Genomic DNA, 14,329 nt, shown 5'->3' with positions numbered 1-14,329 from the left:
CACAATACAAAAAGCATTTTAATTCTTAAGAGCCTGTTTAAAATACTTTTAAAACTTCTAAACTATAATATCTTAGAATTCTACTGTTCTAACAATGAGAGATCACTTGAATTTCCTGTATCAGTGAAATCTTTTATTAAAAGTCAGATAACATAAAACTGTATTGCAAGTCTATACATCAGCTCTTCAAGAAAATATTTATTCATTCAATAAATACTGATAAACAGTATTGTTTATACAGCAGAGGAAACGGGACATCTGTCATACGTAAAATGATGCTTACTCTAAATCATAAAGATGCCAGCATAAACACAATTGGTAAAGTTCCTGTCCTTACAGGAAAGACTACACACACTCACAAAACCCACATATGGGCTGATGTAAGAATGAATGTCATGTGTATGCACATACTAGTATGAGAAGATGACACTTAAACAATATACAAAAGGAAGTATGTCATCTGTGTCCTCTGCATTCACATGGTATGGAATGCATGGCACATACAATCAGGTGGCAGTGAGTGCTGTGAAGAGTAAGAAAGGGGACAGAAGAGAGAGAGTTGAAGGGTTGCTGTCTTACACAGAATTACACACAGAGGAAAGACTAACAACAATTGAGTTTATTATGAAGAACAAAGAAGAGTATGCAGATACTAAAGGAAACAGCATTCCAGGCAGAAGAAGGAACAAGTATAAAATCCTCTTTCCCTGCTAGGCAACTGAGCTTGCAATGTGTGGAGAGACAGGGAGATGTGGTGGGGGAAGCAGTGTAGCAGGTGATGTCATGGAAAACCTGGTAGGCCATGGAAAGGACTCTGTGCTCTATTCTGCAAGTGGTGGAAAATCTTCACTTCTAAGCAGAGACATGGCATCACCTAAATTAATCTGCTAAACACAGGAAAATGAAAGGAGGCTGAAATGCACTAAACTGTATCACCCACAAACTCATAAGACCTCAGAATGGGAACCTAGGGGAAAAGGGCCCTTAAGAGGCAATTAAATTCAAATCAGGCTGGGTATAGGACATAGTCTACCATGACTTACTACTGCAATACAAAATTACAACAGAGACACATACAAGGGAAAAATCATGCAAGGGCACAGTAAAAAGGTGACCTTCTGCTAGCCAAGGACAGAGGCCTTAGAATAAATTAATCCTTCTTCTACCTTGCTCTTAGACTTCTAGTCTACAGACTGTGATAACATAAATTTAATGTTGAAGCCACCAGTTCCAGGAAGCACCAGGGAAAAAATAACTACAGGAAAGAGAAATTTAGATGTGGGTGGTAGTAACAAAGATGAGAAGAAAGGCTGACTAATATACCCTCTCAGAAAAGTTTCAGAATTTGCCAACAGATATCCACATAGATTACGAACACATGCGTGTGCATGCACACAATTTGAAGACATTTTAAAAGCGTATGGTCCAAACTAAGTGAATGGCAACAGCATAAACAGAGATGAATAATAAGATAAAAGTAGCAGGTTAGAAGGAATGTCCAGAACTCAGAAGCAAATATAAGACACCCAAGGGAGATACAAAGTAATTAGATGACAACCAAAGTCTGGAGTTAAGAGGAAAGTCAGTATGCAAAATTTGAGACCCATAGTAACAGGGAGCCCTTTAAGCCATAGATGCTGAGTGAGACCAACAAGGACTAGTACAGGAGAACAACAGATGAAAAGCAGATTCACGCTTACACCAGCGAGTAGAGCAGAGAGCCACCCAACAAGGGTTAAGGGAAGGAAGAAACAGAAGGAAAGGGTATCTGATAGAATCAAAAAGTAGCCTCAGAGTCTGCTGGATGAGCAACCATGAAGGCAAAGACTGAGAAACAGCAGAGTCATGGGGACACTAAGCTAGACACAGAGTGTGACTCGAGAGGGAAAAGAGTAAATTCACACAACACTTCTGAAAATGCTGGTGTGGGAAGGAAAACCAGTGAGGTGGTAGTTCTGGATGGGATCTGGGAGAATTGTGTGCTGATGGTAAGAACCACTCTAAGGAAGGAAGGAAGCACTGCAGAAACATTATCAGGAAGAGAGGAAGTAGAACTCTAATAATGACAACAAGGAATCATCAGACTATGCTAAAATCTGGTTAAGAGTGCAGAATGCATAGTACACAGGGCAGTGTAACTCTTCAATGAAGCCACACACAATTAACATGTGAAGGAAGGAAAGTTTGGGGAAGGTAGGTACAACTAAGAAAGGACAGAATGTGCTAACTAGAAAAGCATACTTGTTTTCAGTATGGGCTGAAGTGTGGAGTATAAAAACTAAGCCCAGAGAGATTTGCAAAGGGAAAGCAGAATAGACTCTGTAGTCTAGGAATCTAATGCTCATGCTTATAATCCCTGCACTGTGGAGGCTGAGGCAGGGATATCGTAAAAGGTGAAGGGCGGTCAGAGCTACACAGTGAGGGCCTGCTTCAAAAGCAAACAACAGGAGAAGGGGAGGGGAAGCCCAGCAAAGAAAGGACTTCATCTCAAAGGCAAAGGGGGAGTTATCTGGGTATCAAGATATTCGTTATTCTACAAAGATGACTCCTGATGAACTATGGAAAAGGGGCTATGGTAAGCAGCCACTAGATTAGATTCAACTGGTTAAAGAAGTTGAGAGCCTGGAAATCTGTGGAAAAGCAAAGGCTGGTAAAACCCTTTCCCTTCTGCATGAGATGAGAGCTTTGTTCCCAGGCCACGCTATTCAAGAGAAGAATGAGTCCTGGCAGATAAACATACCAAGACAGGAAGGGCTGCTACAATCACAGGAAATGCCTGACGGGAATACTACAGCATTGCTGTAGCTCTGAGCTCAGTGTCTAAACGCCTCCTGTCTCTGCTGTTACTCATAAAACTGTCCAGAAGGTCCTGGCTCCTTGTCACGGGGCTTCTTAGCTCCCATGCCTGCATCCAAGGAGTCTGGCGGTCCTGTATCTGTGCTGCTGCACAGTTCTGGATGCTCTGTGGACAAGGATCTCTCTGACTAGGTGATGAACATAGCTCCAGCAAAGAATACGGAATGTGACAGTTGACACAGTCTTGTCCATTTGTATTTCCCAATGATGGTCCATGGAGAAACTCAGTGGATATCTCTCTTGTATGCTACACAACGGTTTCCCTGGGCAGTGGTGGCACATGCCTTTAATCCCAGTATTCAGGAGGCAGAGGCAGGTGGATCTCTGAGTTCAAGGCCAGCCTGGTCTACAGAGTGAATTCTAGGACAGCCAGATACACAGAGAAACAGTGTCTCGGGAAAAAAAAAAAATTCCCCAAATAGTTTCCCAAGGTGATGTGGGATTTCCCTCAGTATGCTGTGATTACCACTAATGAATAAAGAAACTGCTTTGGACCTATAGCAGGGCAGAATTTAGGTAGGCGGGGAAGACAGAACTGAATGCTGAGAGAAAGAAGGGCATAGTTAGGGAGAAGCCATGGAGCCGCTGCCAGAGTCAGACATGCCAAAACTTTAGCCAGTGAGCCACAGCCATGTGGCAATACACAGATTAATAGAAATGGGTTAAATTAATATGTAAGAGCTAGCCAATAAGAAGCTAGAGCTAAAGGACCACACAGTGATTTAAGTAATATAGTTTCTGTGTGATTATTTCAGGTCTAAGCTGGCTGGGCGGCCAAGAATCAACAAGTAACCTCCCTCCAACACCACGGACACAGAAAAAATTGAACAACGGATTCCTTAAGATTTCATGAAGTAATGAAAATAGATTCATATCTATCACCATGCACAAAACTCAAGTCCAAATGGATTAAAGACTTCAATATAAATCTGACCACATTAGCCGGGTGGTGTTGGCGCATGCCTTTAATCCCAGCACTTGGGAGGCAGAGGCAGGCGGATCTCTGTGAGTTCGAGACCAGCCTGGTCTACAAGAGCTAGTTCCAGGACAGGCTCCAAAACCACAGAGAAACCCTGTCTTGAAAAACCAAAAAAAAATAAATAAATAAAAATAAATAAATAAATCTGACCACACTGAACCTGATAGAAGAGAAAGTGGGCAGTAGCCTGCAACGCATGAGCACAGGAGATAACTTCCTACATATAACCCCAGTAGCACAGACAATAAGAGCAACAATGAATAAATGGGACCTCCTGAAACTGAGATGCTTTTTTCTTTGTAAAGCAAAGAACACAGTCATTAAGACAAAAAGGCAACCTCTACTGAATGGGAGAAAATCTTCACCAACCCCACATCAGACAAAGGTCTGATCTCCAAAATATAAAGAACTCAAGAAGCTAAACCTTAAAATTCTAAATAGCCCAATTAAAAAATGGGGTACTGAACTAAGCAGAGAATTCTCAATAGAAGAATTTCAAATGGCCAAAAGATATTTAAGGACATGTTCAACTTCCTTAGTGATCAGGGAAATGCAAATCAAAACAACTCTGAGATACTATCTTACACCTGTCAGAATAGCTAAAATTAAAAGCTTATGCTGGAGAGGATGTGGAGTAAGGGGAATAGGAATGCAAACTTGTGCAACCACTTTGGAAATCAGTGTGGCAGTTTCTCAGAAAATTGGGAGTCAACATACCTCAGGATCTAGCAATATTACTCTTGGGAATATATGCAAAAGATGCCCAATCATACTACAAAAGCATTTGTTCAACTATGTTCATAGCAGCATTATTTGTAATAGCCAGAACCTGGAAACAACATGCCCCCCAACGGAAGAATGGATAAAGAAGGTGTGGCACATATACACATTAGAGTATTACTCAGCGGTAAAAAAAACAATGACATCTTAAATTTTGCATGCAAATGGATGGAAGTAGAAAACACTATCCTGAGTGAGATAACCCAGACTCAAAAATATGAATATGGTATGTTCTCGCTCATCAGTGGATTCTAGCCATAAACAAAGGACATTGAGCCTATAGTTCATGATCCCAGAGAAACAAAGTAATAAGGTGAACCCAAAGAAAAACATATATAGATCCTCCTAGAAATTGGAAGCAGACAAGATCGCCAAGCAAAAGTTGGGAGCATGGGAATGAGGGTGGGATGGAGGGAAGGGGAGAGAGGGAGAGAGAAGAGAGAAGGGGAGGGTTGGGGAGAGCTTGGGGGAGTGGGATGGTTGAGATAGAGGAAGGACAGATATGGGAGCAGGGAAGAAGATATTTTAATTAAGGGAGCCATTTGGGGGTTGGCAAGAGGCTTGGCTCTGGAGGGTTCCCTGGAGTCCACGGGGATGACCCCACCTAGGACCCTGGACAGTGGAAGAGAGGGTACCTTAACTGGCCTTGTCCCATAGACAGACTAATGACTATCTTGAATATCATCATAGAACCTTTGTCCGGCGATGGATGGAGACAGAGACCCACACTGGATCACTGGACTGAGCTCCCAAGGTCCTGTTGAAGAGCGGAAGGAGGGAGAATATGAGCAAGGAAGTCAGGACCACGAGGGGTTGGTCCACCCACTGAGACAGTGTGCCTGAGCTAATGGGAGCTTTCACCAACTCCAGCTGGACTGAGAATGAACAAGCATGGGATCAAAACTGGTCCCTCTGAATGTGGTTGACAGTTGGGGCAGACTGAGGGGCCAAGGACAATGGCACTGGGATTTGTCTCTACTGCATGTACTAGCTTTTTGTGATCCTATTCTCATTGGATACATACCTTGCTCAGCCTGAATGTAGTGGGGAGGGCCTTGGACTTCCCACAGGGCAGGGTGCCTTGCCCTCTCTTAGGACTGGAGGGCGGTGGAGGGAGGATGGGGGGAGTGGGAGGGAAGTGGGAGGAGGGGAGGAAGTGGGAATTTTGATTGGTGTTATTTTTAAAGTAATAAAAACAAACAAAAGATTTCATGGAATAGCTAGGAACAGAGCAGGGAGACAAAAGAGTGTGTCACAGAGAATTCCAAACTTCATGACAGGTGTGTTAACTAACCAGACTACTGACCTACAACAGTGAGCAAAATAGACTTTTGCTTAAAAAAAAAAAAAAAAAGATAGTAAGAAATGAACACCCAGATATAGGATGGAGCGACCTCCTCAGACAAGCAACACAGAGGAAAGCATTTGAGTGTCAAGATCATATGTATAGTTTGGGCCATGTGTAATGTTAAACATGTGTTCCATTGGAGAGACCATAGAAAAAAGGCTCAAAAAAGGCTCCAAAACCTCATGTTTTAGAAGGTGAAATGACTAGTTAATTCTGGAGAGCAGAAGTCCATTATAAAGGTACCAACCAGTTTACTTTCTGATAGAAGGGCTTTTCCCACCTGGTGAACAGCTGCCTTTCATGTAATGGAGAGAATAGAAAGCAGTCCCTCTGGTATCTTAAGGACAATACTATTATCAGATCAGGGTCCTACCCTATGGTCTCATTAAACTTGGACTACTTTCTTAAAGGTATTAATTCTAATTAAAGCCACATTAGCATACAAATTTGGGGATGACATAAATCACAACCATAACATTCTAAGCTGGGCCTCCAAATTACACCTTTCTACACTGGAAAATACATTCATTCTATCCCTAGACATCAGCTCATTCCAACATTAACTCTCAATCTAAAGTACAGTTTTAACAAAATCCCATTTAAATCGGGAGCTCTGGGGCTAGAGAGATGGCTCAGTGTTTAAGAGCATGTACTGCTCTTCCAGAGAATCGGAGTTCAATTCCCAGCACCCATAGACAGACAGACAGACAGACAGACAGACAGATAGACAGACAGATAATATTACAAAAAAAAATGGGAGGTCTACATGAGAATCAAGGTATAATTTATCCCCAGGCAAAAATCCTAACGAGCTATAGACCACAGAAAACAAACAAGCTATATTTATTCAAAATACAATACTGCAGAAGTACAGGACAAGTAATTCTATTCCAAAAGGGAGCAAAAGAAAAGGAGGGAAGAAAAACAGGTTTCAAACCCCAAATCTAGTCAAGCAGATTCCATTAGATCTTAAGCCAACAATGATCCTCTTAGGCTCCATTCTTTACCTTTTAGAACCACTAAGGAAGCTTCCTCACCATGACAGCTAGCTGAGCAGTCCCATCCTTGCTACGGCACTGAGCTGTGGCACTCTGTCCCCCAATCCCCATGGCCCCAAACCAAAGAGAGGCCATGCTCTAGTGAAGCTGAGGGAAAATGCAAATTCAAGGACAGCTTGGGTTGGGTTACAATTAAATCATGTCTGTTAAAAAGAAAAAAGAGGGATAGAAAAGAAGAAAATGAAGCAGAGAAGTAGGGAGGATGAAAACCAAGAAGCCTGCCCTTTGATATGAGGAGAAGCCAACATCAGGCCTATGGCAATTTCCAAATCACTTTCAAATCCTTGGTCCCTTATCCAAAGGAAGACACGTATTTATAGCCAGGCAGTTCCACTTCCTGGTGCTTACGAGAACCCCAGCACTCTGGCAGTCTTCCTCCATGTCACCTATGCTCTGTTCCTTACCCATAGCAATACAACTCTTCTCTGCTCCCAGTGTCTGCTGGGGTGGCTGATTAAATTCACAGTTCACGTCTACACTAATCATTTAAACGTAGGTCAGTTACGCCACATCCAACCACACCAGACACTATCAGCTTATTCTAAAATTTGCAAACATCCAGAGTCATGCATGAGCAGACCAACAGTTAGCTGTCAGAGTAACTAAACATGCTTACGCTAGTATCGGCAACAGGCTGAGGTGTTGGAAGCTGTACCACGTATCTCCAAATATGAGCAGTCTGATCTCCAGAAGCTGAAGAGACAAATGGGGGAAGATTATCCACCAGGCAAAACATGCATAAAATGTGCTCTTTCCTACACTGTGGCCAAACATCAATCATGCTTTTCTAACTTAGTGATCATTTAGCAAAATAAATATACTTTATTTAAATAATGATTTCAGACTGTACAAGGCTATTAAGAATAGAACAATATACAAAATTAGGGTTACAATTACTAAAGAAAATATTTCCTCTTTTACCTTAGAGAAACTTTGATTTCTCTATATTTAGAGAAATATTTAAGAAAATATGTTTTCTTAAATTCTCTATATTTAAGGAGAATAATTATAAAGAGTTTATTTTTAATCTATGTATTAAGTATTCTATTGCATTACATTTGTGACTACAACAGCCTGAGATGTTTCGGGAAAGGGAATGATACCTGCATCCATTCATCAGGAAAGGGAATGATACCTGCATCCATTCATCATTAGTAGGACTTAACAATATGTTTTACTTATCATGTTACTATTAGCATTACTTATTTGTGTTGCTTTCATATTCCTCTTCTTTCTAGCATAAATTTATAAGAAAATGTTCTCATCAGGAGTGGAAGACAAAGAACAGCCACCCAGGGCACTGAAGGCCCTCTTAGACTCCTGAGTGGTATTCTCAGCCCTCTCCTAAGTGGTCTGCTTTCCATCTGTCTTCACTGCTGCAAAACTTACCTAAAGAAGTTTCCATGAGCTGATAGTGCATTTGTTATGGCCAAAATCAACTGATTGGCAATTGCCAGTTTCTCTTCAAATCAGCACTATATAAAAACTGCAGTCTAATTTTTTTCTTAGATGTCACTTGGTTTCGCTTCTCCTTTCTAAGCCTTTGGTTTATATCTAGACATATCCAACTTCCATACTCCTAGTGTCTTTCCTCTCTACCAATCAAACAATAAACCTTCAGTGTCTTCCCCACCTCAACTCCTCACATATTATGTAATAAGATATGATCATCAAAGACTGGGAAATTATTTAGAGTAAGCTTCCCATCACGTCTGAAAAGTCTTGCTCATTAAAAGTACTCATGTTGGGCTCCCTCTTAAACCTTCCACCTGCACAGAGCACTGTGTCATCTCAACATGCATACTCTACCCTGGGTCGGCACAATCTGGGCCATTTCTGTAAATAAACTGTCATGTCTCATCACCTCCTACAGAGACACACTTTCATGCTATAAAAACAGGACAAAGCAGGGACAGACGTCATACAATCTGTCAAAGACAATATACTTACTAACTGGTCTTTTTCAGAAGCATGACAACCTCTGGCCCACCAAAGCTAACACATACTCTCCAAGATTATAGCCTGTACCCCAAAACATATGACTCCACAGTGGCCTGACAATTTTGTAGAAATAATCCTCAGTTCAAAAGGCTACCTTCGGGCTGGAGAGCTGGCTCAGTGGTTAAGAGCACTGACTGCTCTTCCAGAGTTCCTGAGTTCAATTCCCAGCAACTACATGGTGGCTCACAGCCATCTATAATGAGATCTGGTGCCCCCTTCGGGCATGCGGGCACACATGGAAGGAATGTTGTACACAAAAATAAATAAATTTTTTTTTCTAAAAAGGCTACCTTCTAAAAGCAGTAAATCAAGCTATGTTCTTAAAGCCAGTCTAAAACATAACATACACAAGCTACTGCAGCTTAGGTAAATTACCTAGAAAGGAATGGAAATAGTTCATAAAATGTCTACTAAAGATTGTCTAACTTTTGTAAGTGCTATGGATAATTCTGATAGTACTAACAAAAGAATACAAAATTTACAGCTGTTTTAAGATTACTAATAATTTCATTCAAGAAAGGAAAAACAAACATACCAGTAAGAGCCAACTGCTCTGAGGGATGAAATTTTATAGAATTTACTGCAAAACAAAATATTAAAAAAACAGGCTTAAGATAACAAACCATGTCATCAATATTTATTAGCTATTGTATTACAAGTTAGTTATAAATTTTAAAAAACTCTGACAGTTTGAGAATTTGCCAAATTTCAAAAAAATTATCCATTAGTACAATTTTGTTAGCTATGCCTTTAAAATTATGTTTTACTAAGAAGCTACATAAAAAAGAGAGAATTCTATTTACTTTCAATACTGAAATAAATAATATAAAAGAGCTGGTGAAAAATGTTATTTTCTTATAAGTAATAAATGTTATAATGCTAAAATTAAGCAAATTTATTTTAAAAATAAACCAGGGGTAAATGGGCTGGAAAGACGACTTAGTGGTTAAGAATTCTTACTGTTTTTATAGAAAATTCAGGCTCGGCTCCCAGCATCAACATGGCTGCTTACAATCTGTTAAAACTCTAGTTCCAATAGATCCAACACCCTCTTCTGACTTCTCAGCACCAGGCACACATATGGTGCATATAAATTTTCAGGCAAAAATAATACACATAAAATAAAAATATATACATCTTTCTTTTAAAAGCATGGAGACTGTACCACTTGTTCTACAAAATTTTATCATATTTTTGAGTTCCTAGTACTATATTTGGGGCACTGTATTTATAAACTAAGAAAGAACAGACTAATAAGAAAGGGACAAGAGATAAACAGCAGCAGGAACAGCTTGCTATTGTATGACAATGTTAATACTGTAAAGGGAGAGAAGGTGCTAAAAAAGAGAGGAGGTGGGGGAGAGGCTAAGATTCAGAGGCCTAGCCTTAGAGGAGACCACCAAGATGGTCAGGAAGGTGCTGAGTTAAATAAAGATTCATTCATGGGTGTGCTTAGCACAAGCTAAAGGTGAGGTTGAGTCTATAAATGTGAGCCTAAGCCGAACTCCAACATAAGCAGAGATGTTCTCAAAAGACACACACTGTGTCCCTCTCTTTGGCTACCAGACTGTCACCTTTTCTCCACTGGGAGAATTATTGTGTTTTAACAACATGCAGGAGTCCATCTGAAACTGACCTCCAAAAACAAGAGGCTTCCACTCTATGTAAAAGACCAAAGGAATGGCTCCAGGGACTAAAAATCTCAGGACTGAAATGAGTGGGAATATTACATATCAAAAAAAAGGAAGACTCTTTCAAAACTGAGGATCTTTGAACCCTGTTTTTTTCAGGTTAAACTTAGCACCAACAAAAAAAAGCAGGAGGGAGGGAAGGAAGAAGTTAAAGAAGGAAGGAAAAGAAGAAGTTTCTGTAAGAGAATGGAGGCAACAGGAGCCCAAGTCCCTTCCCTAAACTCACATTATGTTCTAGCCTCTGTCCTGTTGATTTCTATGAACTGTTAGGATGGTCACAGGCACAGCAGAGAAGAAATCACACACTCCTGACCTAAGTGCCCAATAACAAGACTATCTATCAACGCTAAGGGAACAAGGGAGCTAGCAAAGGAGGGGAATGAACTGGTAGGCAGCCCTGCACAGAGACTGGATGAAGACATTCTAGGTGGAAGAAATTTACAAATGTTTGGAAGAAAAATGTAAAAATGAAATTTGATCAAAACATTGTTAACACCCAGGATTCACTGAAGAGGCGGGAGAGAGCTACTGTAGAATAGAAACTGCAGATCCAAACACAGGCTGTGGGAGCAGCCTTTACTTTGCCTGACCAAACTATTAAGCATTAACAAATAATTATAAAGTTACACAATGAAGACTAACACATAGCACAGCTGTCTTTTCCCTGTATTACTCATACAAGGTAAAGCTTATCTACTCTGACTGCATCACACTGTCCCCCACCCACCAAAATATTAAAATTTTATATCAAGTATAAAACTTTCTACCAATATAGACAGTATTATGAAGAAAACTAAAAAGGCACCAAAGAAACCCAGCTTCTGATGCTGTGCCCCTTTAGGTAAATGCTTACCTGAGCCCATATGGCCGGCATATTTGACAAGACATCTGCCCGTCTCTATGCTCCACAGCAAAGCCGTATGATCTAAAAAGACAAAGATGTCAGAACTTAGCCATCACTAATTTTACAGTCTCTTAAAAAATACAATACTATTCTAAAAATGTTGTCATATAGCCCTAATAGGTATTTTTAATTTAGTTTTATTTATGTGTATGGACATTTTTGCCTGCGTGTATGTCTGTGTACCCTTGAAGGATAGGCGAGGGTTCTGGATCCATTGGGACTAGAGTTAAGAACAGCTGGGAGGCACCATGTGAGTGTTGAAAATCAGAACTCAAACTGGGGTCTCTGGAAGAACAGCCAGTGTTTTTACCCGAGTCATCTCTCCAGTCCCCCGAACAGTTCTTGCAACTTTGATTCTACTACTTTGTACAATTCAATTATCCCAAAGTGTTGTGACTTGTCTGAAGCCACGAAACTAGAAAGGACAACTGGACTTGACATCCTAGTGGACTATGACACCGAGGCCATCACGTGTGAAACTGGCATGCAGACGTCATCACAGGTCTATTATCTTCTCCTAAAACCAGAGCCTTCCAGAACACCTGTGATTCTCAAAGTCAATTCGCCTCCAATTCAGTCAAATTATATGAAATGATGGCTGTCCCTTTGGACCTTTTCTTCTCATAAGCATTGGGGGGGGGGGGGAATTAAAGAAAATTCTAAAATGAAATAGTAGTCAATTATCCAAAGGAAATTTCAGAATCATTAGAAGTCACTCCTTTTTATAATACTTTCAAATCATCCAAGATATTTTAGTATGGCTACAACTACAAACAGGCAAAGACACTCTCAACACTCTAACTAGGTTTCCTGTGTCTTTTACTTTTAAAAATAAGAATCCAGGCCAGGTGGTGGTGATGGACTCCATTAATCCCAGGACTTGGGCAGCAGAAGCAGGCAAATCTATGTGAGTTCAAAGCCAGCCTGGTCTTTAGAGCAAGTTCCACAGAGCTACATAGTGAAACCCTTTCTCAAAATGCAAAACAAAAAAAAAAAGAGAGAGAGAGAATCTAATGAGAAAGGAACTTCTCATAAGCTAAGAAAGTCATTTTCAACAACCAATTATCATTTATATCTGAAGAAACTTTCATGAATTATCCTGTTAGTGGTGAAACCTACCCTGTGACCCCCGAAGAACATCCTCCCCTGAAGAGCAGCCTCCTGTGACAACTCAACAGTCTAGAGAATATGCATTTTTCAGTTGCTAGCAGAAACTTCCCCTTGACTGCTAGAAGAAAAATGACAAACCTGTCCCCAAATCAGAAGCACATCTGGCTTGAACAAAAACAAAGCCAATCAAAAAAATATCTAATGTTTAAAAACTATCTCGCCTATGCTGTGTCGACCATTCAGATAAGACACTCTCACATAACTAGTTGGAGCCAAGTCTCTCCTTCCTTAAAAACATTAGCCCAGCCTTAGCCGTGACATTCACCCACGGGACTACTGCAAAGGAAGACTACAGGTCTCAGAAGTGGGTGCTCCCATGCCAAGGCAAAGGGTTTTCCTTTTCTTTTCCCTTCTTTCCTCTTAATTTCATTTTTGTTTGAGAGACAATGTGACACGGCTTTATATCACACAGTCCATGCTGGCCTGGAACTTGAGGTCCTCCTACCTCTACCCTGAGTGCTGGGACTTTAGCATATACCACCAAACCTGGATCCAAAGCTTCGGTTTCAATAACTCTTCCAGCATGTTTTTGTTTCCAGGAACTATTCTGCCACTGCTAACTGTAAGTCACTTCCATGAGATTTCAATCAAAGCCATATCTTATAAGCCAGCTGCCAACAGTGTCTGGCTCACCAGCAGACGCTGTCCCAAGAACCACAGGCTGTGTCCTTGCAACACTGACATCCCAGATGCCATCCCTGTGGCCAATATACTCCTTCACAAGCTGGCAGATGGCCCTTGATGTGGTAGTCTTAAAGCTGGAGACAATCTAAATTAAGAAGAAAAGAAGCACTTTTAAACACTGAATTTAATTTCTCGAAGCTAAAAAAAGGCAAAATAGCAGAAAGATGTGTAAGTAATTTAAGAGAATATTGTAACCACTAATGGAATATAATACAAGCATGAACAGAAGGAGCTGCCGCACACAATACAGCTGTTTTCACTGTGCTCATTATCAGAGGCTGCAGAAAATTCTCCCACTCCACTAGTAGATTCTTATCTAGATAATGTCTCACTGTGAAGAAGGCACAGAAGAAGGTGGGCCTTGCAAGTCACTCTTCCCCAAACCTCAATCACCAAACAAAACTCTCCATCTTTAAAACACACATATACACACAAAGAGAGAGATAGACAGACAGTGCCCAGACAGAGACAGAGAAACAGGGACCAGACAGAGAGACAGAGAGAGAAACAGAAATGAAAAAGTTGAGAAAAACATACCCCAAACTACTAACATTAAAGCATGTGTTTACAGAAGAACTTCCATTTTTTTTTCCTGAATTTGATCAGTTTACACCAACCAAATATCAAAACAAAAAAGCCCAGGCTGTAAGAGGAATCAAATGACCACACTTGTAGCAGATGAGGAGGTTTGTTAAAGATTGTTTATTGAGCACTTGCTGGAAACCACGTGCCATGCTAGATGGAGACAGAGCTGGGAGATACAAAGGCCTTTAAGAAGCTCATATTCTAATGGGAAACAGACATGAAATGATACAGATGAGAAACACACAGTAAGGTACTGGTCCATATAATGACACA

General features: G+C 40.6%; 1 protein-coding gene across 4 annotated transcripts in view; it reads right to left on the bottom strand.

Annotated features, from left to right (window-relative positions):
- The window catches only part of Wdr37 (WD repeat domain 37), a 71,370-nt gene that overhangs the window by 27,262 nt on the left and 29,779 nt on the right, over positions 1–14,329 (bottom strand). For all 4 annotated transcript variants that reach the window (XM_041630882.1, XM_041630883.1, XM_041630884.1 and 1 more), the window contains 4 exons: positions 13,421–13,556; positions 11,567–11,638; positions 9,558–9,602; positions 7,638–7,714 (listed from right to left, as the gene is read on the bottom strand). In XM_041630882.1, coding sequence (XP_041486816.1) covers positions 7,638–7,714; positions 9,558–9,602; positions 11,567–11,638; positions 13,421–13,556 — 330 coding nt within the window. The remainder of the gene's footprint in view (positions 1–7,637; positions 7,715–9,557; positions 9,603–11,566; positions 11,639–13,420; positions 13,557–14,329) is intronic.

This window comes from Microtus oregoni, unplaced genomic scaffold (genome assembly GCF_018167655.1).
Source record: "Microtus oregoni isolate MIOR12 unplaced genomic scaffold, Mior012 000035F_ref0000213, whole genome shotgun sequence".
Lineage (NCBI taxonomy): Eukaryota > Metazoa > Chordata > Mammalia > Rodentia > Cricetidae > Microtus > Microtus oregoni.
This window is presented reverse-complemented; position numbering and strand designations above follow the sequence as displayed.